At 41.8% G+C, this 23,795-nt stretch overlaps 1 protein-coding gene across 2 annotated transcripts; it reads left to right on the top strand.

Moving 5' to 3' along the window:
• The first annotated feature begins 635 nt into the window (after window positions 1–635).
• Window positions 636–23,384, top strand: coro2bb (coronin, actin binding protein, 2Bb). Of its 2 annotated transcripts, XM_039773203.1 has the most exons (12): window positions 636–1,112; window positions 7,512–7,712; window positions 11,594–11,710; window positions 13,047–13,196; window positions 13,275–13,439; window positions 13,554–13,670; window positions 14,191–14,295; window positions 14,744–14,840; window positions 17,788–17,900; window positions 20,695–20,785; window positions 20,969–21,108; window positions 22,270–23,384. In XM_039773203.1, the coding sequence occupies exons 1-12, from the start codon at window positions 1,098–1,100 to the stop codon at window positions 22,399–22,401; spliced, it is 1,443 nt and encodes a 480-aa protein (XP_039629137.1). In that variant the 5' UTR covers window positions 636–1,097; the 3' UTR covers window positions 22,402–23,384. The 2 variants fall into 2 exon arrangements, with proteins under 2 accessions (XP_039629137.1, XP_039629138.1); XM_039773204.1 differs by lacking the exons at window positions 636–1,112; window positions 14,744–14,840; window positions 17,788–17,900.
• Window positions 23,385–23,795: the final 411 nt, after the last annotated feature.

The following is a 23,795-nucleotide window of genomic DNA, read 5'->3' on the forward strand; positions in this document are numbered from 1 at the left end:
AGGTGTACTTACTTTTTCACAGGAGAGTAAGGGCATTGTCTATTAAACCAAAGAAAATGCTTTCTGTTTTTCAAATACAAGTTAGACAACTCTGTTTTTCAAATATAAGGGATGATGTGGTACTCTCTTCCAGCCCTTATGGGAGCTACTCTACCTGCACAATCTGTTGTTACTCAGTTTAACTTCTGTCTTTTTTGTAGTCTAGCCCACTACATAACACAACCACAGTAAATCCCAAAGGAATCTTTGAATGACAGGGAGTCACTGATAAGCCTCCCCAAGAGCTCCATAGAGGAGCTGGGTTAGGGTCTGAGTCAGGGTCAGAGTCAGGTTCAGCTTCTTATACTCTCAGTCCCTGAGCTAGTGTTTTTCTCTCCTTTATATACTGGGATCCTAAGAGAATTTACTAATTAGTCACAGGAGGCTGCAAATAAAAACACCAAATAAAAGAAACGATTACACATAGCATGAAAAGCTATGAATTAACAAATGAAAGTACTAGTAGAGTACATTAGATAACTGCAAAGGCAAAAAGCCGTTAACAGCCTCCTGTGGCATACTGGCGACAGTATGTACTGTACAGTGTCCTTGATGTCGTCAGATACACACATAACAGAGGCGTCTAAAGCACTGCAGCTTTTCACGTACACGACTTACTGAAAGGGAAAAACATTTCATCAGAACGAGGAAACGTGTTCTGTAAGAAAACTATCAGCCGGTCTGGCCACCTAAGACCGAGGTGCCAATGCACCCTCCCGTAAGACACGCGCGGAAGTTTTCTTGGTCGCTCTGCGGCTTTTCCTCTCCTTCTCCTTCCTTCCTTCCGCCCTCCCTCTCCCTGTTTCTCTCTTTCTTTCATTTCCCCGGCCTGTCTCTCTCACACTGGGCTGTGCTCCTTCCTTCCCCTGCCTCACTTTTCTCCTCCAGTTTTGCTTCCTGCAGCTCCATCCATAATGAATGCGCGGTGACATCAGCAGAGCTTGGCGAGGGCGTCCTAATCTGATTGTGCGGGGAGCCTCCAGTGCCGCAGCGGCGCGCAAAGCAGAGCGGAGCTCAGCTCACTGTGCGTCGGACGTCGCTTCTCTCGCAGTGCCTGCATGACTGTCACAAAGGTAAGTGTGTCGCCGTGTGTGAGGGGGACTGTCGTCAGTTGAGTATGCCCGCTTCCAAACTTTCACCTGGTACTTTGCACTGATGGGTGCCGCAAGGAGCGGCTCTTCTCCCGCAGGGTGCGGCGCTAGGGGGTGCTCATCCCAATCTGTTTGTAAAAAGCGTCGTCACTTTGTGGTTTTCTGGAGGTCGCCCTTGCAAACGAATGTTTCAGTGGGATGTCAGGGTGTTATCTGTTTGCGGGACTCGGAGATTAGACGGGCTAGCTTGCTAAATGCGATCTTATTGTCTGGCGGCTGTTACGGTACGGTGCGGTGCGATGCGGTGCACTGGGGTAATCGGAGCAGCGTTGTGATGTGTAGTTGATAGATGAAGATAAGATGACGGGTATTTAAGAACACCCGTGCAAGAGAGTGCATGTGTGTGACACCGAGATTATACAGTACGGGAATCACTGTTTGCCCTCGGACTAAAGTAGCCGATCACCACGTATTATTTTCCCAGACTTTTCATATTTGTATTTACTTTCGTAAAGGATAGGATCGGAATCTTTTATTTCCATCTCCATTATCACCTTCTCCTGAGTTTTACTCCCTTGGAGTTGGGAGCGTTCCAGCGAGTGCGGCTGCGCATGCGCTAGTCATCGTTCTCAGGGCTGTGTATGTGTGGGCGCACGTGTGTCAATGTGAGTATTTCTGCCTGTGTAGGGTGCCTTTTGCTTGACACACCACCTCCATTCAGCTGTTGATGTGCTGTAGTGATGCTTGTGTGGGTGCTGAGCTGTCTGAACTCGTCAACCTCCCTCCGCTATGTCCACTCTTATTCTAATTGCTGTATGCATGAGATCACCTCTGACCCTTTTAGTGCTCCACCTGCTTCCTGGCTGGCGTCTCAGGGGATGCTAAAAGTACCAATCTCAGTTCTTTCATGAATGGAGTGTGCAGTGCAGACTGCTAGTGCAGTGATCCTTTCCAGTGCAATATGTACTTTTGCATGTCAGCTGGCCAGTGGCTCCCAAGGTCGTCCCTTCACTCCTGCCGTGTCTTAGTTGTCCAGGAAAGGGAAATAGTCAGTAAGGCCCTTTAAAATGGAGTATAAACATCTCCCATACTCTGAGTCACCGTGTGTGTGTGCTCAGTACTTGTTGGGAATTTCACCAGAGATTTTTATGTCTGTTTTGTATTCCCCCTTGCATGAACTTCCTAAATATCACACTATGTGTAACATCAGTGGTGTTCAGTGTGGTGTTTAAGTTTGATATTAAGGTTCTATGTTACACTGCTGTCTCGCAGGATTTTGATTCTGGTTCAGTTACCTACTAAGATGCTTTCTGTGAGTAGCTTTCATGTGGGTTTTTTCGAAAGCATTCTGTTAACACTCTGTTGGCGTGGTGTGAATTAGTCTGGGTGTGGTGTATCATTTAGGTCAGTTCCTCCCTTGCACCTGTTGCTGCTAGGATGGGCCTCCTCTGTTGGCATAGCTGGTTTTGAAAATGAATGAATGCTGTCATTATCTGTTAATTGTCTCTTACAGTAAACTGCTCCAATGGTATGTGAATCGTCTCAAGCAATATTGTAATGTATACTATCATATTATTTTGAGAACTTGTTATGACAGTGCTCGGCTTGAAAAGCACTATATAGAATAACAACCGTAAAACTCACCTTGTCCTGGAAGAACCTTACAAGTTATTTTACAGGGAAGGGATGGTCCCTCACCCACTAAACATTGCATCTGTATCCTGCCTGCACTGCTGGGGATCTTTTACAGAGGGAGACATGCTGATTAAGAAGGAGAATGCTGCTATTAAAGGAGCCTCTGAGGGTCTCTACAGATGACCACTGGCCAGGGTCCATTTCCTCCCGCTGGTCTGCTTCCTTGAATGAGACCATTGAACCATTTACCCAGCTGTCATGCTATTGGCCACAAGGCTTGATGCTTTAGTGTGATGATTATCTGAGTTGTGTGCATAGTATCTGATGAAGCCCCCTCCCCACCCTTTTATTGTAGAACAGGATGTCTAAGGATTCAATGACAAGGAAGTTTGTTTCAAAAGCACACATTTTTGACCAAAGAATGTCCGCCTTTCTGAACGGTTACTCGCATATATCCAATCTACTGAGTCTTATGTAATTGGTGGATCCGTGGAAATATTCCAACTCCTGCTGCCTTAAGGTCAAAGGTTATGGGACAGGAAGTAAGTAGGCTGTTGTGAAGAGTTTTGCCGTTTATGTAGTTCTTCTGCTGCTGTGTAATTAAGAATGCTTAGCTTGGGACTAGCAAGAGAATGCTGAGGGGGCATTTTCACATCACTTCTTACTTAATTTTCTCAGTTGCAGGGACAAGACATACTCATTGCAGAGGTCAGCAAGACAACGTTTAACAGGAATAAAATAGGGGTCTTGAAAAATTAGTCATAGAAAAGCTACTGTTGGTCAGTCCAGAGCAGCCTAACCACCTCCCTAATGAGCCCTCTTCTGTTTATCCCTCCCATATTTATTTCCATTTAGCTTTACAGTTTCTGTCTAATTTGTCTTATCAGTCTTTTGTGTCAGTCAGCTGTCTTGCTGAGGGAGATTCAGGCAGGCATCGCCTAATTGAATTAGTGTAGAGACAAAGAAATGTGAAAGGGGGCATCAGGCCCTTGAGAGTGTGAAGTGGAAAGACAGGAGAGTGAGGTGATGTAGACAATTTCCTGATCTTCTTTGATATGATGTTGCGTCCGAAATTTAACACAAGAACTTGAGGAACTTGAGGAGGGCTCTTTCAATCACACACCAGTGTGCCACTATCCCATTCCAGTGTAACGTGAACACAGAACAGGGATCTGTGTAGAGAAATGGCGGTCTCAGCCAGCACAAATGTTCTTCATTTAGGACAAGGTGGTCACCGCAGAGGCTCTGTGCGGTCTTAAAAATCTTTCATCAGGCAGGATGCAGCTGTGTCTCTTGAGATTCAGTGGGACCAGAGAGGAAGGAAAGAGCTTGGTGTAGCAATGCTGTCGGGACCCTTGATTGTTGTGTGGGTGGGTAGAGGTTGAAGCCAAGAGGTGGAGGAGGAGTTCTTGGTGTGTGTTATTTTTTAATATATTTTCTTTAATGTTGGTGAAAATAAGTGTGCTGTACAAACAGTTTGTCTTGACTTTGAGGTCTTAAAATTAAAACTATCAGCTTCCTAAACAGGTGCAAAAAGTCAAAGTTGTATGCTTCCTCTGATGTGAACTAAAGTCACTTGTGAGGTCTGTTGCCAAAATTCTTCTTTGCACAAAACAGGCTGAAGTCAGTCTGCTAACTGTGCTTCCCAAATCAATAGGACCCGCTCTCCTACCCAGTGGCCATCCTTGTGCGTCACTGGTCAGCACATTGGCTTTCTCATGCTGGTGGTCAGATATTTTTAGCGAAGAGTTGTGTTAGCCAATCACTAGTAAAAGCAGGCCATCTCTCATGGATTGCTAAACGTCTGGGCTCACATGGCTGAAATCATTTGTCAGACATGATACAGTATGTTGTAGTAGCAATCTTTCATAATCCTTCACTTTTTTTATTTTGGCGTTCTTCTAGGCCAATGAAAGATAGGAGTATGACATCCCCATTGGAGATCTCCAATCTTGTAGCTGAGCTGAAAAATAGTACTCTGAGAAGAAATGTAAGAGCAGTGCAAACTGCGGGCAATGTACTAATAGCCTTGGGTTCTGCAGGAATTGTGGGGTCCATCAGAGGAATCAGTTCATGGCCGCTGGCAGCAGCCATGAAGGTATTCCCCAGGCTTTGTGACCAGGATGTATTTGGTTGTTGTCTAGTTACATTTGAATAGTGTCCCAGAGAAGTGAGATCTGACACTGGCAAAGTCTCTTTGAAGTCCTTCATGTGCAGAATAAGAAAATACAAAGAGCGCTGACCAGTTTTAAGAAGTGCTGTGGAGGAGGAGCCAGAGTGTGTGCTTGACCACATGGCCACTGCCCAGCTTCTTCACTGAAAAACATGAATGGCCTCCGGAAATTTGCAGGGTTCTTGAGCTGATGCCAGGCGGCTGCTTGCTTTTAAGAAAGACAGTTTAACAAAGGAGCTTTTTTTAATTTTAATGACAGCATAGTTTGAAGACCAGCTGGCCAGTTAGGAAATTGGAAGGGGACAGCACAGCGATGAGCTGTCTTCAAAGGAATCTGTGCCTTCCAAGAGCATTCTGGGTCTGGGGTGGACAGTAAAACCATTATTATCCATGACAAATTGAGAACAGAGTTATCTACATTTTTGTAATGGCACATAGTACAGAAGACCATGACTTGGGTTCACTTCTCTAATCAATACCTTTTCTCTGGACAGCTAAATGAATCTTTTAGATTTCAGAAACTTCTCCCTTCATGTGTTAGTCATCTGTACAGAACTACCATATAAGGAAGGGGTGTCTCTTCTTGTTTTCCCCTTCTTTGATGAATATTTAATGACAGAATGTATACCTTCGAGTAAACTGTCTTATTGCTGAAGTTGGGGTCACTGAGTGCAGGTCTTCAGTTTTTTTGTTGCTCCCAAAGACTTTTTCATCTAGGGTGTGGAGTCTCCTTATTACTCCTCGAGGTCCATGTCACTGAAGTGTAGAAATAGGATATTCTTAATACTTTGTTTCAGGTCCTTCAAGAGTATTGAAGAGTCTTCTCATTGCTCTTTGAAACCTTTTCCCCTAAAACAAAGAGTTGGGATCTGGTATGTAGTTCCCCATATTGTTTTAGAAATTTCTGGTGCATCTTATCGCTGCTTTTGATTTCCTGGATTCTGAAATGCTAAGATGAATTATCCTCATTATTTTTCAAGTGTAAAATAAGAAATTTATCTTTACTCAGTAAGGCTTGGCCAATGAGTGTACAGAAAGCGGACATTCTTAATACTCCTTTAGTTTTTCACACCTTACGTATTCAGCTATAAGAATCAATTTTTCACAAAGCACAGGTCCCTTAGATTACATCAAGAGAAGATCTTAACTTTTTCTCCAGGCTTGGCCATTGAGAGTATATGGAGAGAGTGGAATGTTCATTGCTCCTCAATCTCCTGATGCCTAAAAAGCAGGAATGGACTTTTCTAATTCCTAAGGCGACACCTGGAGGAGATAGGAAACTTCTCCCCTATTCCTTAAGGTTTCACTCGCCGTTGAGCCAAAGTCAGATTTAGTTATTGCACCTCTAGGCCCAGCTGAGTTATTACGATTTTAGCACTCAAAGACCCTTTTTACAAAGCAGCATACTGTAAGAAGCTAGTAAATGAATTAAGAGAGCAAATAAGAGAAAAAAAGAACACTGTGATTTCCACACACCCCATGTTATTCTCCTATGCCATCATGGTGAACTTCATGACTTGTTATGCAGTTTTGTATTTGAGTCTAAGATGAGCAAGTTAAGCAGCAGACATGGAAGTTGCATTCTCTAACACATGCCTCACAAAGCACTGCCATCTGTCAGGTGTCTAAAGCTCCTTGACAGCTCCCGGAGATGTAAGCTTCTTGCTTGTGCCATTCTAAGATTCAGGCATGTGTGTTTTTGATCTTCTGTATGTGTGTGTATCTGCATTTACATGTGTGAGCAAGTAGAGGTGTGTGTATATATGCATACTTATTATATTTGGCCAGACAGACTGTATGGCACTGGCAGCGCTGGGGCTCCCTTAGTCTCTCCCCTAGGAGGATGGCCAGTGCACAAGAGGCACTATTATGTGAGAGGAGTGAAAGGGGAGACTCTCCTTGTTCTGCATTCCGTGTGAGTCAGCTGACTGCAGCGGGCTGTGCAGAGCGGCCAGTGAAGCCGTGTCCTGCTCCGCTGTGACAGGAGAGGGAGAGAGCAAGGAAGCATAAGTGGAGTTCAAAGAGTAGTGACACTTTCACATGAACTGCAAGGTATGCTATGCATGAAGGTAAGGGTCCTCTTTATCAAGGAAATTGGAGTAGAATGATGCCATGGTGCTGAACACATTCATTGAACACAGTGTTGCTTTCCTATGAGTGGTTACAGTGTTGTTGGTACCAGGCTGTTGTGGAGGATAGAGCCACAGTGTTGGTGATGCCAGTTTATTATATTGGAGCAATAATCACTAAGGCTGATGTTCATATAGGGTAACAATGTTAGCAGTGTCAAATTTATATATAGAATTAAAGTATCAAAAGTGCCAAGTCTTCCCGCAGGTTACAGGTGCTGAGGTGTTTGTAGCATTGTTGACACAGTTTTTCAACACTTGTTTGTGCGGAAGATGTCCTTTATACCAAGATTTTGCACAACATGCTTGTTAATTGTGCCAGAATAATTACTATAGGATGTGTGAGAACCTGTGACAGGTTTGCCTGGAACAGTCCTAAAGTTTTGATATTCATGATTGTTTTATTCTCTTTGCAATAATTCTTTGTGTTTGTTCCTCTTGTAGATGTCATGGCGCCCTCAGTACCGGTGCTCCAAGTTTCGAAATGTCTATGGCAAGGTAGCTAACAGAGAGCACTGCTTTGATGGAATTCCCATTACCAGGAATGTTCATGACAACCATTTCTGCGCAGTCAATGCCAAGTACCTTGCCATAGTAACAGAGAGCTCCGGCGGTGGCTCGTTTCTTGTCATCCCACTGGAACAAGTAAGAATTCACTCATCCTTAGTAAACAGCTAATCACGTTCAGGTTTATTGACATGTGTACATAGTATAAAAAATTCTTCCATCCATGTCTCTTCAAAAAAGTGATACAATGTCAACAAAAAAACGCACAAACTCACATAAAACAGCAGAGCATGTAGCATTTGTATACGTAGTTATACGCTTTATGCACATGCAAGAACATTTACAGTATTTGTTGCTATCGTTGACTGTTAAGTAACATTAGAAATAGTTTTTGAATCTTCTGGTGAAAAGTATTAATGCTCCTGTACCATTTATAAGAAGCGAGGAATGACAAAAGAGGCTGTACAGAATGTCTAAGGAATTTAGTAATACTGTCTGCCTTTCTAAGGCAGCAAGTGTTGTACATTATATGGCCAAAAGAGTGCGGACAACCCTCCCAGTTACTTAGTTCAAATGTTTCATCTGTTAACAAGTACATAAAGTAAAGCACATTGCACATTGACAAATGTCAGCAGTAGAATGGGTCTCATTGAAGAGCTCAGTGACTTTAAACGTGGCACTGTCATCGGATTCCACCTTTGCCACAAGTTAGTGTAGCGTTCTCAGCCTTTAAGTATTTGCGACCCGAGTTTTCATAATAGTTTTAATCGTGCCCCCTAACGTTTTTTTTGAAAGGAGCCCACTAATACCAATTTGTTCTTTTTTAATTAATGATATATCATAGATGCATATTTTATTATACCTACTTAACTTTTATCGACATTTATCTAACTCTATATTTATTTTTCTAGTATCAGAATGTAGTTTAAGTTAACTTGTTTTAGATTCAATAGATGTATTTTTCATATTTTTGATTCTTGTTTTCTGTTTTCACATCTTCGCGCCCCCCTAGAGGGGCCCGCCCCACAGTTTGAGAACCACTGAGTTAGTGGATTAAATTTCTGCTCTGTTAGATCTGCCCCAGTCAACTATAAGTGCTATTATTGTGAGGTGGAAGTGTCTACTGTAGGTGCAGCATTCGCTCAGCCACAAAGTAGTAGACCACGTAAACTCACAGATCGTAAACGGCAAATGTTGAAGTACATAGCATGTAAAAATTGCCTCTCCTGTGTTGTATCACTCACAACAGAGTCAGGAACTACATCAGAAATTTAAGCATAATCCAAAGGCTGTGTAAATTATTACTACCAGTTGTTCCTCATGTTGACATTTAGCCACTTTAATTACTTTTCTGAGTTCATACCTGAGTTGAACCTGGTGATGTCTGATGATTGAAAGAAAGACACACAAAAATGTAGACATATCAGGAGAAGGGCAAAGCAAGAGTAAAGTTATTCAAGGGTAAAGGACCCTTAACATTTTGAAGCATAACAGTCTTTACCTTAGCTAATCCGATTACAATATTAGAGGCCATTTTTTGAAAAAGCTAAACTAACACCTGGAGAAATGGTCAGATCAACCAATCAAAAGGCAGTATCTCTCAAAACATTGGAGGCTGTATCATAATGGATAGGGTTTGTCTGACACAAATCACTAAAGGCAAGGTTGGCTGTGCCAGACCCCCTGTGATGATGGCCAGTTTCAAATGACCAGTTTCAAATCAGTTTCTAAGATTAAAAAAAAATGACTGTGCCAGGGTCTATGAATTTGATTAGCTAGAGACCAATAACTCAGACAACAAGGCCATTTGTATCAGAGAAGTTGGTCAAATAAAAAAATGATGTAACTAATAACATATTGGATCATTCCAAGCTTTTGAAGTTGGCCAGTGATAAATCAGTTTCAAGGGAACAAGTATGGCTTGTGTTATGTGTGTCTAGGCCAAGTCAATTGAATCTGCACTACGTGGAAAAAATATTCAAAGCCAGTTTTGTACTGACCCTGGTTAGAAATGAAGAATTGATTTATTGAGAGAAATTAATTTACTGTGTGACAAGCAGGTGAATTTTACTACTTTTGCCATAGATGATGCTGTGTGTCATAAGATTTGAAAACATGAAAAAGTTTTTCTTTCAGATACTACAGATATTGATATTGGGACCGAGGTGCAGTGAAATTTGAATATAGGGGATGAGAGCAGGCTAATACTATACACTAGTCTGGTTGTGAGCATCACTTCTTTCCGAGTCATTTGCTCATTTGTGGAGTGAAGTGTCCTGTGGACCATAAAAGAGGGAGGAGTTCGTGAAGCATAAAGCTCAGCTCCTGGTTAATTGCCCACATCCTTTGGCAGGGAGTTAGTGTTGTGCTGGAGAAGTTAAATTCCACCTAATGAGACTCTTGTGAAAAGCATTAAATTCTCAGTGCTCATTTACTTGGTAACAAGGCACAGAGATACCCCTATTCTTGCCAGGCAACGTCCCACAGAGAGCAGGATATCACTGGCATATAAAGCGACTTAGATTTTCCTTATTCCCAGCATGCACTGTAGCCCATGTGATCTCCCCCCTCCTCTCACACTTAGAAGGCCCAAGTGCAAACATCTGCTGGACAGATACTGCTGCAATTAAGCAGCATGGCCTAGTGTTAAGCCGATGGACTAGAAACTACAATAATGTATGATCAAATCTTTGAATCTGCTGATGCCTTTATGATGTAAGTTTAAATGCTGGTGCTGGCTATGCAACACCACTTAGGAATGAGGCTGTGTCTCTTGTCAGGTGCTACTTAAACAAAACATGATTTGAGATGCTCATTGTGGTGGGCCTTTTTTTACTGGGTGTTGTTTTAGGGTCTCATTATTGTTGATTGCAAGGATTTGGAGACTATTGCTTGTTGAAAGTCCCCTTCCTTAAGGGGTCATTTTGGATTTTGGCTGCGGGCTCACTCGTTAAGAAATGTTTTGTGTCTACTCGTGTAGAGTGGCACTGTCTTTACATTGTTCTCACTGTAAGCCCCCTGTTTAAGACAAGATTGCATTTAAAATATTGCGTCTCATTTACTTTATTGACACAATCTGATATACATTTATGTTGTTTTGTATAAAAATATACTGGAATGCAATTAAATAATCATTTATGTGTGTTATAATAAAAAATAAAATGTGAGCATGGCTCCATTTTTGTAATTTGCTCAATTCATTTCTGAGTCCTGGACAGCGGGAGCATATCCTGACCATAACAGGTACAAAGTAGTATTGATCCCAGTATGGGATTGATTAGCACTGACAAAGGAAATCCACATTAAAAATGTACACAAGGAACATGGAAAAGCTTCACTCGGAGGTCTTCACACCTTGAATCTGAATAAGAGATCATTTGCTATGAAGAGACAATATCTACGGCACCACCTTCTCCAAACATACATTCCCCTCAAATTACTGTTGCACTGATGAGTTTACCCTTTGATTCTAAGACACCTTGGGTGGTTTGTTTTACTAGTTTTATGATATGACATGGAATTTTGTTTGTCTTTGTGAGCACATTTTTGAAAATTGAGAGGCACATCATTTCCTTTCATGTCCTTAATATTTAATCTGGATAGCTAAAAATGAATCCAGTCACGTACTGACCAGAAATGACCCTGTCTGCCAAGGACCCGTGTCTTTCTGCAGTGGCTAATCACAGCAGTTGGTCAGGATTTGGTGTTGTCTTGTGTATCAAGACTATATAAATATATTATTTTGGATGTGATGTTTTAGTTTTAGGCTCATTTGTTTCTGAGCCGGAATTCTTATTTCCCCTTAGTTGTCTCAGTATGTTTTTAAACATTTTATACTTTTCTCAAGTCTTGTTTTCAATTTCTAAGTTCTAAATGTTGTGATGATAAATTGTACTTGAATGAGAGTAATGTCTTACAGATACAGAGGAGGTGTGTGCATCATTCTGTATGAATTATGGAGGTTTTCAACTGCAACTGTTGGATCTTTGTGTAGAAATCCATTCTGTTCTTTTTTCCAGACAGGAAGGGTTGATCCCCACTTTCCAAAGGTCTGTGGTCATCAAGGCAATGTCCTGGATATCAAGTGGAATCCATTCATCGATAACATCATAGCTTCATGTTCCGAGGACACCTCTGTAAGTGATGATGGAGTAATCTTTTGTCACTTTTCCACTAGTGTCAAGGACCAGGTGGAACAAGGCTGCAGATTTAGCCTAACTCATATACATACACTCTATATAAAACATTTTTTCTCTTTGTTGCTTTTTTAACATTTGCTTTTGTAGTTTCTTTTGTGCAAAATAAAGTCACAGGCCCACTGGTTTAGTGCTATGTTACAGCTTAGACTTATGCATATTTCTGTTTTATTGGGTAGGATCCATGCATCCATCTGAGATTCAATGGATATTTGAATATGGAGAAATGTGTGGGGGTAATATATAGCAGGATCCAGAAAAGGGGTTCTTGAACACTGGGATTTCCATGAAAAGCTTGCACAGAATGGAATGAATGAGTAGGAGATAGTGGAGGTGTCACATTGGATTTAGTATATGGGCCTTTTAAAATACTATGGATGTGCAGTATCCAATACAGTAGAAAAATCAGTATCCATTATGACCTTGTTTAAAGATCAATGGATGGCATATGTACAAGATGGTGGATGTTGTTTGTGTGTGTGTGTGTGTGTGTGTGTGTGTGTGTGTGTGTGTGTGTGTGTGCATATTTATAGTATATAACCTGTAGAGCAGTGTTTCCCAACCTCGGTCCTGGGGGACCCCTGTGGCTGCAGGTTTTTGTTCCAATCAGATTCCTAATCAGTGACAACACCTGATAGCACTGATCTTATTTCATTAGCAGGTTTTTTTTTTTGTTTTTTTTATTCTACATTCAGAAAAGCATAGCAGCATGATTTTTACATTTATAAGACATTTAGAAGTATTTCTCTTTTGTTGATTTTATTATATTTTGCCCTTTCTCTGTGAAGTTTTTCCTCTTCGTTGTATCTTATTAATGACAAGTTAAAACGAGCAGAGCAGACACGCTGGCAAACAACACTGAATAATCAAAGGCTGCAACTACTTTAGCATCAGACCCTCTGATGAGTGAATAATGGATTAATTAAACAATTAGAAGACCTTGAAAAGTAGAATGAAAATCAGGATGAAAATACTGTTAAAAAAATACATTATTCCAATATAACTGCTTGGTACATTTTAATATAAATATTTTTAAAAAGTTTTCTAATTTCTATATTGTTCCCAAAACACAGAACTTGGGAAATTTCAGTTCACTTAAGTAGCCCAGGGGTTCAATTAAAAGTAGAAGCTGGTTGGAACAAAAACCTGCAGCCACAGGGGTCCCCCAGGACCGAGGTTTTGAAACACTGCTGTAGAGTAAGATCCAATGGAAAGGGAGTGCTGTATCCATTAATGAAGCCAGGCTGCCTGCCTAGTGATGCTGACTTTCTTTCAGGTAAGAATCTGGGAGATTCCCGAGGGTGGACTAAAGCGAAACATGACAGAAGCAGTCCTGGAACTATATGCACACAGCCGGCGTGTTGGCATTATAGAGTGGCATCCCACCACTAACAACATTCTGTTCAGTGCTGGATATGACTACAAGGTAATATGGCCTACACATTTTGGCTAGAGAAATTTGTGCTTTTGAGTGGATGTTAATGTTTCTCTGCTTAACTGTCAGATCATCATATGGAACCTGGACATTGGTGAACCAGTCAAAATGATCGATTGTCACTCTGATGTCATCCTCTGCATGTCATTTAACACAGACGGCAGCCTCCTAACCACTACTTGCAAAGACAGGAAGCTGCGGGTTATTGAGCCAAGGTCTGGTCAAGTGCTGCAGGTATTATAAGTCAAGTGATGAATTGCCAATTTGAAAGTATGATCTTCTCTGTTGTCTGTACAGCCATACGGACTTGCTTGATAATTGATCTTCTTTTTCTTCATTTGCATTCAGGAGGCAAGCTGTAAAAACCACAAGGTAAACAGAGTGGTGTTTTTGGGGAACGTGAAGAGACTGTTGACCACTGGTGTATCTCGATGGAATACAAGGCAGATAGCCCTCTGGGACCAGGTGAGCCCCCTGCTGGTCTCTTGTATATTTCAGATGCACTCATATTTGTACTTGGGGCTAAGGAACTTCATAAAGTTGAGTCTGTCCAGAAGGGTTTCAGCAAGGAGCAGGTCAAATTCAGTAATCCAGCATGTCAGGAAATTGTGGGAATGGAGCTTGCATTTCCATATTGTGTTTATATAGCAGGCCACCTCTTCACACAGATCCTCATAAAATTGGAGAATAATCAAATGTATATCCAGCTCTCTAAACACTAAACCATAGTTCCATTATCCCCTGTTGGTGAGTTTTTGATACCCTAAAACAAAATGGATGTGATGCTGGACCTGGAAACTAGGTGGCAGAGGCAGACCAGGTGAGGTGATTTGTTGTGGCATGGTTGAGGTTCAGTTGAAGCAGCTGTGGAGAAGCATTTCTCTAAAGGAAGGTTACTTCCAGTTTTCAGTTGGTTCATGACTCTGCCAAGCGCTGTGCTTGTCAGATTTGGATTTTTGTCAACAATTTTGCCTCCTTTTAACAGGAGGACCTCTCCATGCCATTAATTGAGGAAGAGATTGATGGACTCTCTGGACTGCTCTTTCCCTTCTATGATCCAGACACCCACATGCTGTACCTGGCTGGCAAGGTGCGTGCTCTCTTTTTTGGTTTATTGAAGTTTGTGTTAAATATTCTGTTCTGAAATCAACATTGCACCACTATGTGAATGATGAATTATTCTTTGGCGTTGCGGGCAGGGTGAATTTTGAGTGCATAAGGCAGTGTGTAAGGGTGTTGTGAGGCAAAGTTGAAGATCTTAACTGTGAACCATCCATATAAGCAGAGTGAAAAAGACATTAAAGTCCACCCAAGTTACCCTGACTGCACCAGATTCATCTGACATTTTCTTGGGAGTAAAATTGTTAGGCTATGCAACAAAATGGCTGTTACCTGTTGGGATATCTGACAGCTCCTTTACCAGCTGCTTTCATTTGTTGGCTTAGCTACATCCCTTGCAGGCCATTTCTCTACACATCTGATTTGGAGCCAACTCTGCCACGTTGATCATTTTCCCTAAAATTTTCCCTTCATTCCAGGGCGATGGAAACATCCGATACTATGAAATCAGTAATGAGAAGCCGTACCTGCAGTACCTAATGGAGTTCCGCTCACCTGCCCCCCAAAAGGGACTGGGTATGAACTAACAAATATTATTATTGCCAAACATGAGACTCATTACCTGAAGGGATTTTGGGTGGGTGCATTCTGTTTTGAGTTTATAAAAGTTTAATTTCAGACCCAGGATTAAGGTATTTGTTTATTTTGATAGCAGGGGACTTAAAATATACTGTCTCTTTCAGGGGACACTATATAGCTAGCTTGTTCACTTTAGCAAGATATTTCATAATCAGCTTTTCCAGTACAGGGGGTCCTCGGGTTACGACACAGTTTACGTTCCTACAACAGTGATGTAACCCGAATTTTGGTGTAAGTCGAAACACACTCTAGCCTAAGTAACTTACCTATCTTAACACATTTGCAAAATCATAATCTAGTACAGTGCTGCCTCGCAGTTAGGAGACCCGGGTTCGCTTCCCGGGTCCTCCCTGCGTGGAGTTTGCATATTCTCCCCGTGTCTGCGTGGGTTTCCTCCGGGCGCTCCGGTTTCCTCCCACAATCCAAAGGCATGCTGGTTAGGTGGATTGGCGATTCTAAATTGGCCCTAGTGTGTGTTTGTGTGTCCTGTGGTGGGTTGGCACCCTGCCCAGGATTGGTTCCTGCCTTGTGCCCTGTGTTGGCTGGGATTGGCTCCAGCAGACCCCCGTGACCCTGTGTTCGGATTCAGCGGGTTGGAAGATGGATGGATAATCTAGAACAGGGGTGTCAAACTCCAGTCCTGGAGGGCCGCAGTGGCTTTAGATTTTCATTCTAACCATCTTCTTAATTAGTAACCAGTTTTTGATGGTAATTAACTTCTTTAGCCTTAACTTTAATTAGCTTGACTCCGGCTCCTTAATTGTTTTTTCCTTAATTAGCAACCGGACAGTAATGAGACATAAAACAAGCAGGACATGACTGCTCACCTGTACCCATCAAACAAAATCTGAAAATAAAGATGAAGGTCTCAGTAAGGTTGGTCACTCAGGTTACCAAAACATTTTAGGAGTTTTTAGATAAAAACAGAATGTCAACAGTTTTGGAAATGTCTGCTGTGGCAAAAAAGAGAGCAGCAACAAGCCATGGAATTGAATAACGGGTTTAATTAACAGCAGGAATCAGCTTCTCATTAAGGAACTGGTTGGAGTTTGAAGCCCCAATTTAGCTGGTCATCTGCTGGCTCGTTTCATGTCTCATTTCTGTTTGGCTGTCATTTAATGAAGAAAAGAATCAATTCAGAAGACTTAATCCTTAAAAACAATGCTATTAAAATATAGGGTAAAGAAGTTAATCAGCAGTGAAAACTGGACACTGATTAGGAAAAGAGTTAGAAAGAAAACCTGCAGCCACTGCGGCCCTCCAGGCCTGGAGTTTGACACCCGTGATCTAGAACATAAAAACACAAAATCTAAGCCTCAGAAAAAGGAAAAGGACATAAATATACTGTACTGTACACTGTACTGTAGTAACAGAAAAAATTAGTGTAAAAAAAATATTTACCTTTATTCCTTCTCATGCCTCAATTTTTTAAAGTTTTTATGGGAGTGAGCGTTGTAACCTCGAAACGTTGTAACCCGAGGACCCCCTGTATAGAGTAACTTTGTTCGTAATGTCCACTCCAAAGGGCTTTGTTGAAATCCCGGCAACTAACAATATACATATTTGAGAGAATGAAAGTGTCACATTATATTGCAAGCAGGTGCTTCTTCACAGGTGTAGTAATTAAAATAATTAACAAATTACTTTAAGCGTGATGGGCTGTTTAATGCATGATGAGGCTGAGCAGACTCAGTTGTTCATTTGAAAGAACTTCACACTGTTGGATACTACAGTCGAGCTTGCTAAGTTTAAATGCATGTTTTGAGGTTTAAAGTGTTTCCAAGAACAAAAACAATGATCTAAGCAGAGGAAAAATGCAATTCGATAAAATGTGAGAATAGGCACAATGCTGAGCAAAAGAAGTCCACAAGCTTACCACTTATTTCACACAGTAAAGGTGTAGGTTGCACAGTATGGCTCCAGTGATTCTCTGTAAGGGCTGGGTCTTTCTGGATAACAATGCCCCTGTGCACTGGAGATGTAATCTCAATGAAAGCTTTGAAGACTATGAAAACAAAGGACCATGGCTGTCTCGGTCACCAGATCTCTGCTGAGCACTTGTAGGAGATTCAGAAGCAGTGCCTGAGAGGGGTGTTTTGTTGAAGGTTTCTAGAATGCTAATGATGTAAAATGCATGGAAGAATAGTGTTGCAACGCTACAATAAACTTCCAGATATTTGTAGAATCTTTGGCAAGATGACCCGGCCACTTATGGTAACCCAAAACCATGTGATAATCTGTATACAGTAAATTAGATAACTGTTGGTTACCTTTAGCTTAATATGTTCTCTAGGGTTGTGCATGAGTGAACAGCAGGCTGATGGGATGGCACCATTTCAGCAGTAAAATAATAAGTTATGCAAGGTTAATATCCCTTAATGTTGTTAAACTTGAAGAAATAAAGTCACACATACTGAAAAGCAGATGCTTTATAGTTTTTTCAAAACAGCGAGGGGAACCCTTCTTCAAGAATTAAGTATTGGTGTGCCAGTATAGTGAACCAAGAATATGACCACATTATGTGTATTGGTAGTCCTTTGAAACCGAGAGCTTTTTTCTTTTGTTATTAAAATGAAGTGCACTTGACCCCTACTGTCTGTCCATTACTGTTCCCACAAACTGCAAACCTGCGCTACAGTCATGCAGAGTTATACCTAGTTTTGGTCCAGAAAGCCTAAGAGAGGTGTACAACTACAGTTTTGCACTCATTCCCCCCACTACCAAATATTTATGAGTGTGTTTAAAAATGTCATTAGATTAACTTAACAAAATCCTGTTTGCAATGCCTATCCTTCCTGAACATAACATAAGTAATGTGTCTGATGTGGGTATGTCAATTCCTGTCATAGTTTGCTCCATTAGTCTCTGTCTCATTTGTCTCTAGGAGTCATGCCAAAGCATGGATTAGATGTTTCTGCCTGTGAAGTGTTTCGCTTTTACAAGCTGGTTACCCTGAAAGGGGTAATTGAGCCCATTTCTATGATTGTGCCTCGGCGGGTAAGTTTTGCAGACTTGGATTTCTGGGAATTAGGACAGGTACATTCCATTTATTTGTTCTGTTTGGCCAGAGTAGAGTAACAAGTGATGCTCCTCAGCACTCAATATGGGCCAGGATGACTGATCTTTGCTTAATTAAATGAATAAATCAAGAGCAGAATGATAAACATAGTTGGGGTACTTATTCAAAGAAAGTAATCATCCATCCTTTCACCTTCTAAACCCACTTTATCTTGAGTGGGGTTTCAGGGAAGCTGAAGCCTATCCCGGGAAGCATAGGGCGCAAGGCAGGAACAATCCCTAGATAGGTCACCAGACCATCACAGGGTAATCATCACATTAGTAATTACTATTATATTACTCTCTAAAACCATGGAAATATGTACCAACTTGAAAATACAAGGATGAAATGCACGGGTCCTTTTAGTACTTTAATAAGTAGGAAATAACCAACAACAGTGAGTGTGAATTCAACAGTTAAACAAGTAAACTGCGTGACTTACATTAGCATTGTGCCATTTCAAAAATATTATCCAGCAGTTAGTTCATAAGAAGAATTCCTAATAAAAAAAAATAATTCTCAAAAATAAAACTGGAACACTTGGAAACATGGAGTTGGTGTACGGTAAAATGATTGTTTGTGTAGCTGCCAGAAGAACAATGTACTTATTGATTGGGTAGGGCCAGCTACCTGCTGTGTTTATTGTGTAAAACAACAAATACGCCCAAGTCTCTGTGTCTCTCTTGTCTCCCTTCCCTTCATACTACCAGAAAGGAATGTGGCAAACAAAAAGATAGCATTGACATTTTGTAATTAGCTGTCAGTGAATGTAAGATGGTTAAATTAGAGATTCAGTTAACACACATACATCTCCACTTTATTGGGAATTAAAAAAATAAATAAAATGCATGTACGATATGGCAGTATATTTTAGGGCACATGATGTTTAAAGTGTTTTCATTTGATTTGATTGGATATGGAAGACTTTTTTGCTTTGTAAATCTCACTCCTTATGAGCTCTTTGATCAAGATGCAGGACGTCACAATGAATTTAAATGGTAACATAGCTATCATGCGTTTAATTATAAAGTTCTCTGACACCTTACACTTCTGTCTATCTTGCTTAAACTGGAATTAAATTCTCTCCTTTAATCTTATTATTTGAATGTATTGAAAAATTGAAATTATCTTTCCAAAGTGAACTGAAAACTGTTTCGTTCTTAATGAAAACAGTTGACCTTAATACAAAAAGTTGACCTTTAATACAGAAAATAAAATATATTTGACACAGATCTGTCATTATCTGACACTATGTACTTTATACCTGGGTGAACAAACACATCACACATGTGCAGAGCAAATTATACAAGGGTGCATATCAGGTAGCCACGCTAATATCCTTCATTGCTACATTAAATGAAAAACCTCCACTTCAATGCATTTAAATTTTAGTTGCTTACAGACATACAGTATGTGTAATGCAAGTAGTGAAAGTTATGGCCAGCAGCCATGCCATCTGCATTTCAAAACAGGTAATCAACCTAAAGCTAAACATGTTTAGGCCCGGCTAGTACTTGGATGGAAGACCATCTAGGAAAAGCTTTGCTTGTGATGCCATCAGAGGGTGCTTGCCCTGTGGTCTGTATGGATCCCAATTGCCCAGTGAAGTGACAGGGGACACTGAAGTAACAATTGGCATGGTCATTTGGATGACATGTAAAAGGTCAGATAGATAGACAGATACTTTATTAATCCCAAGGGGAAATTCACATAATCCAGCAGCAGCAGCGTACTGATAACAAAACAATATTAAATTAAAGAGTAATAAAAATTCAGGTATAACAGACAGTAACTTTGTATAATGTTAACGTTTATCCCCCAGGGTAGAATTGAAGAGTCGCATAGTGTGGGGTCTCCTCGGTCTGTCAGTGGAGCAGGATGGTGACGGCAGTCTGTCGCTGAAGCTGCTCCTCTGTCTGGAGATGATCCTGTTCAGTGGATGCAGTGGATTCTCCATAAATTGACAAGAGCCTGCTCAGCGCCCGTCGCTCTGCCACAGATGTCAAACTGTCCAGCTCTGTGCCTACAATAGAGCCTGCCTTCCTCACCAGTTTGTCCTGACTCTCTGTGGTCATAAACGATCCCTGAGCATCTTTCAAAAATTGTAGGGTGTTTCCCAATGTCCTGGCTAAATTGCCCACCATAGCATGTCAATAATCCCCTGTCCCTTATTTGCTAACTATCTCTCTCACCCCTTCACCACCTAATAGTTAATGTGTGGCAAGTATAATGGCGCAAGAATTCAAGGTGGGTGGCTGAGCATTGGTGGTGGTTGAGGTGCTTTCCCGACTGTCTATGTAAAGCACTTTGAATAGGTTAGAAAAGCACTATATAAATGTAAATAATTATTATTATATTCCAGTTAAGTGATTTCAGGGTGATTTCAACAATTTAAACTGTAATGTATTATACTACATAGTTACTGAGAAATGTAAATATTTTACATTAATGCATTACTTTGTATCATGTTACCCCAAACCTAGGTGCAAAGATGGTCAGGGGATGACTCAGTTTGCAGGACCCTGCTGAGAAAACTGCTACAAATGTGCAGTTAACCAGGAGAGCCTTTACTGGGCATATCTGTACCCTTGGAGGCAATTTTCTCCTGACCAGCTTACTTGGGAACGTGAATTTAATGTTCCAGTGTGTTTCAACACAAGTAACTAACTTGCTCTACCACAGCAGGGACTTCTATTGCAAAAGGATTACTGATGAGTCCTTATCTTCTTCCAGTCAGAAACTTACCAAGAAGACATCTACCCAATGACGGCAGGAAACGAGCCAGCGCTCACAGCAACTGAGTGGCTGAGTGGCATGAACAGGGGTGAGCATGACAACCACAATAAGGTTTGCTGTACTCCCAGTTTTTGTACCCAATTATATTATGAGCCTGACCCTGGCTCCCAGTAACATCTAATACTTGCCTGGTCCTGATAGGCACTCAATAACTTCATGTTTCCTTTGTTGAACTGTTAACATTTCATGACCGAATTTCTTGCCTGCACAGATCCCATCCTCATATCCTTGAAGGAGGGGTATAAAGCGCCATCAACACTTGTGTTTAAAGCGCCAGTTAAAGAGAAGAAGGGTGTTGTGGTTAATGGAATTGATCTCCTAGAAAATGTGCCTCCTAGAACTGAGAATGAGGTGAGTGTTTGTAGGGCTATTTTTGGTGGGGTTGGAGGAGTAAGCTGGTGGTCACAGGAGCCTGGTGTGTTATATGCAGTGGTCATCCCAGTCATTACAACAGTCACAGACCATATCGATCTTCAGGCAGATCCATCCATCCATTTTCCAACCCATTGAATCCCAACACATCACAGGGGTCTGCTGGAGCCAATCCCAGCCAACACAGGGCACAAGGCAGGAACCAATCCTAGGCAGGGTACCAACCCACCGCAGGACACACACAAACACACCAGGGCCAATTTAGAATCGCCAGTCCACCTAACCTGCATGTCTTTGGACTGTGGGAGGAAACCCACGCAGACACGGGGAGAACATGCAAACTCCACGCAGGGAGGACCTGGGAAGCGAACCCAGGTCTCCTAACTGCAAGGCAGCAGCGCTACCACTGCACCACCATGCCACCCCAGGCAGATCCTTAGCCCTTCATTAATGACTATACTCACAGGCCCTCATTTGTACCATTGATTGGTCCTTCTCTTTCTTAACAAACTGGATTCTTGGTCCATCCTCTTCCTCCCTGCACTGGAAGCTCTCTACAATACACTCACTGGTGAACATTCAGCACTGCTCCTGTTATGGTATTGTCACATTCACAGACTACCGCAGAATTGTTACTTGCACGTGGCAACATGTTGCCACACTCCTGCATCATGTTATTAGAATTTATCAGCGCAGCACACATCCAAACTCACCTGTTCCTTACAAGAGGACCATCAGTAGTGTGTTGTATCTGCAGCCCATGTCCTTCCTCACTACCCTTCTTCCTGAATAAAGAACCCTCAGTGCTACACTAACATAACATTCTTCTCCACACTGTTGGTCCATTAAAAGAGCCGCCCGTGTACTACCTCTTCCTCAGTAAACTACTTTCAGCCCCTCTTCTTCCTCACCAACTGGCACTATACCCTACTGTCACAATAGAATGTCCTCAATAACAAATCTTCATGACTTATGCACCTTCAAATGCTACTCTTTCTCCCACACAGGCCCTGAGCACCACCCTCACAGCTCCTTCCTTTGTCCATTTCATGCCCTTCCTGGCTGTGGGTGCACAGTAGGGGTTTGGGGGTCACGCTATTCCTATCAACTCTGACTTGAACTTCCTTTTTCTTCCCAAAGCTGCTCCGCATGTTTTTCCGACAGCAGGATGAGCTGCGCAGACTCAAAGATGAACTTGCACAAAAGGACATTAAAATCCGGCAGCTGGAGCTTGAGCTGAGAAACCTGAGGAACTTGCCTAAAAATGTGTGACTCGCCTTCCTGTGGGTCCTGCTTCCATCCAGTAACTTCTCTTGTATGAAAACATTTTATTTACAAGGATGGAAGGCTCCTGCTTTCAACCTTGTGCTACTCTACACAAAACAGTGCAGTGCCCATGCAAGCCAGGACCCTCACAGTACTGCCAAAGGACAAATGCAGCTATTCTCCCAGCTCCCCACTCAGGGATGGAGCCCCTGGTTGCTGACAGGGTGGCCATCATGGCAGTGCTCCACCTTGCCCTGTCAGGTACACATCATGCTGTCCTGACAGCCTGTGTCTGCGTGAAAAGGCACATCAAAACACTGGGGGCGTGAAGCCAGAAGCTACTCTGTTACTGCAGTGAGTTTGAGTGTACAGTATGTAAGTATGTATGTGTGTGTGGGCAAGTATGCAAGCATGTGTGCCTGTGTCACCGCCACTCAAATAAGGCTGGGCACACTATGATATCTGAAGTCGGAGAAGCCCCCACCGTTGGTGAAATCCTTTAGCCCTTTCCTCCTAAGCATTGTGACACAATTGATATCATCATAAGTCACTTTGCGCAGCAGTAGGTAAGAGTACCCGGGCACCAGTAACACTGTGCAGCAATCATGATGTGGCACTTTCAGTCTGGAAGGGGTTGTGATATATTTGACACATTGGTTAATGGCAATCGATGACTTGCATATTACATTTTATTACGTTTACTCATGATGTTAAGATTCCATCCAGTCATAAAAAGTGTGATAATGAAGTCAGGGTGAAATTGTTGAGTGTCTGCTCAGTCTTGACGGCATCCACTACAGGACACACTTTTTACTGTTGGTTATGCCTGGTAGATTGTGGGGTGTTGGACAGGTGGATGGTAAATAACCAAGTTCAGAATGGTATTTGATTATGGAACCAATAACAACATTATGGGCAACTCTGAGAAAAGCTCAAACAGGTTGAAATCTGTACAGAAGCAAATGCAAATAAAAATATGGCAAAGCAAAGGTGTCAAGAGCAAGAGGCAGTTCAGCCAGACTGGCCAGTAGAACACAAGTTGGGTCTGGACGGTGAGGTGTGAATGCAGACACTTAGCAACAGGAGACACTGCTGGTAAAATGGGGCTCTGGTTATCAAACATGAAGTCAAGGAGAATTTACACCGCTGTCCTTTTCAAAAATACTTTTTTTTTTTTTTTTTTTTTGCTTATGTGACATCAGTGGGTCCCCGTAAAACAGCACTGTGATTCCAAACGGCTCTTTTGTGTACGCCATGTAAAGTAACATTTTACCTAGTCTACTTTTAATGTTAGTGCTGGGCATTTTGATTCACTTCGCTGATTCGATTCTTTTGAACTACCCCTTTATGTAAATCGATTCTTTTGAATTCTGCATTCATTTGATTTGTTTGATTCATGT

The sequence above is a fragment of the Polypterus senegalus genome, chromosome 12 (genome assembly GCF_016835505.1).
Source record: "Polypterus senegalus isolate Bchr_013 chromosome 12, ASM1683550v1, whole genome shotgun sequence".
NCBI classification, from domain to species: Eukaryota; Metazoa; Chordata; class Cladistia; order Polypteriformes; family Polypteridae; genus Polypterus; species Polypterus senegalus.

Coding starts and splice junctions, on each gene's coding strand:
- coro2bb (XM_039773203.1), top strand. Junction 13,671..14,190: donor AGATAGCCCTCTGGGACCAG/GTGAGCCCCCTG, acceptor TCCTTTTAACAG/GAGGACCTCTCCATGCCATT. Junction 17,901..20,694: donor CTATGATTGTGCCTCGGCGG/GTAAGTTTTGCA, acceptor ATCTTCTTCCAG/TCAGAAACTTACCAAGAAGA.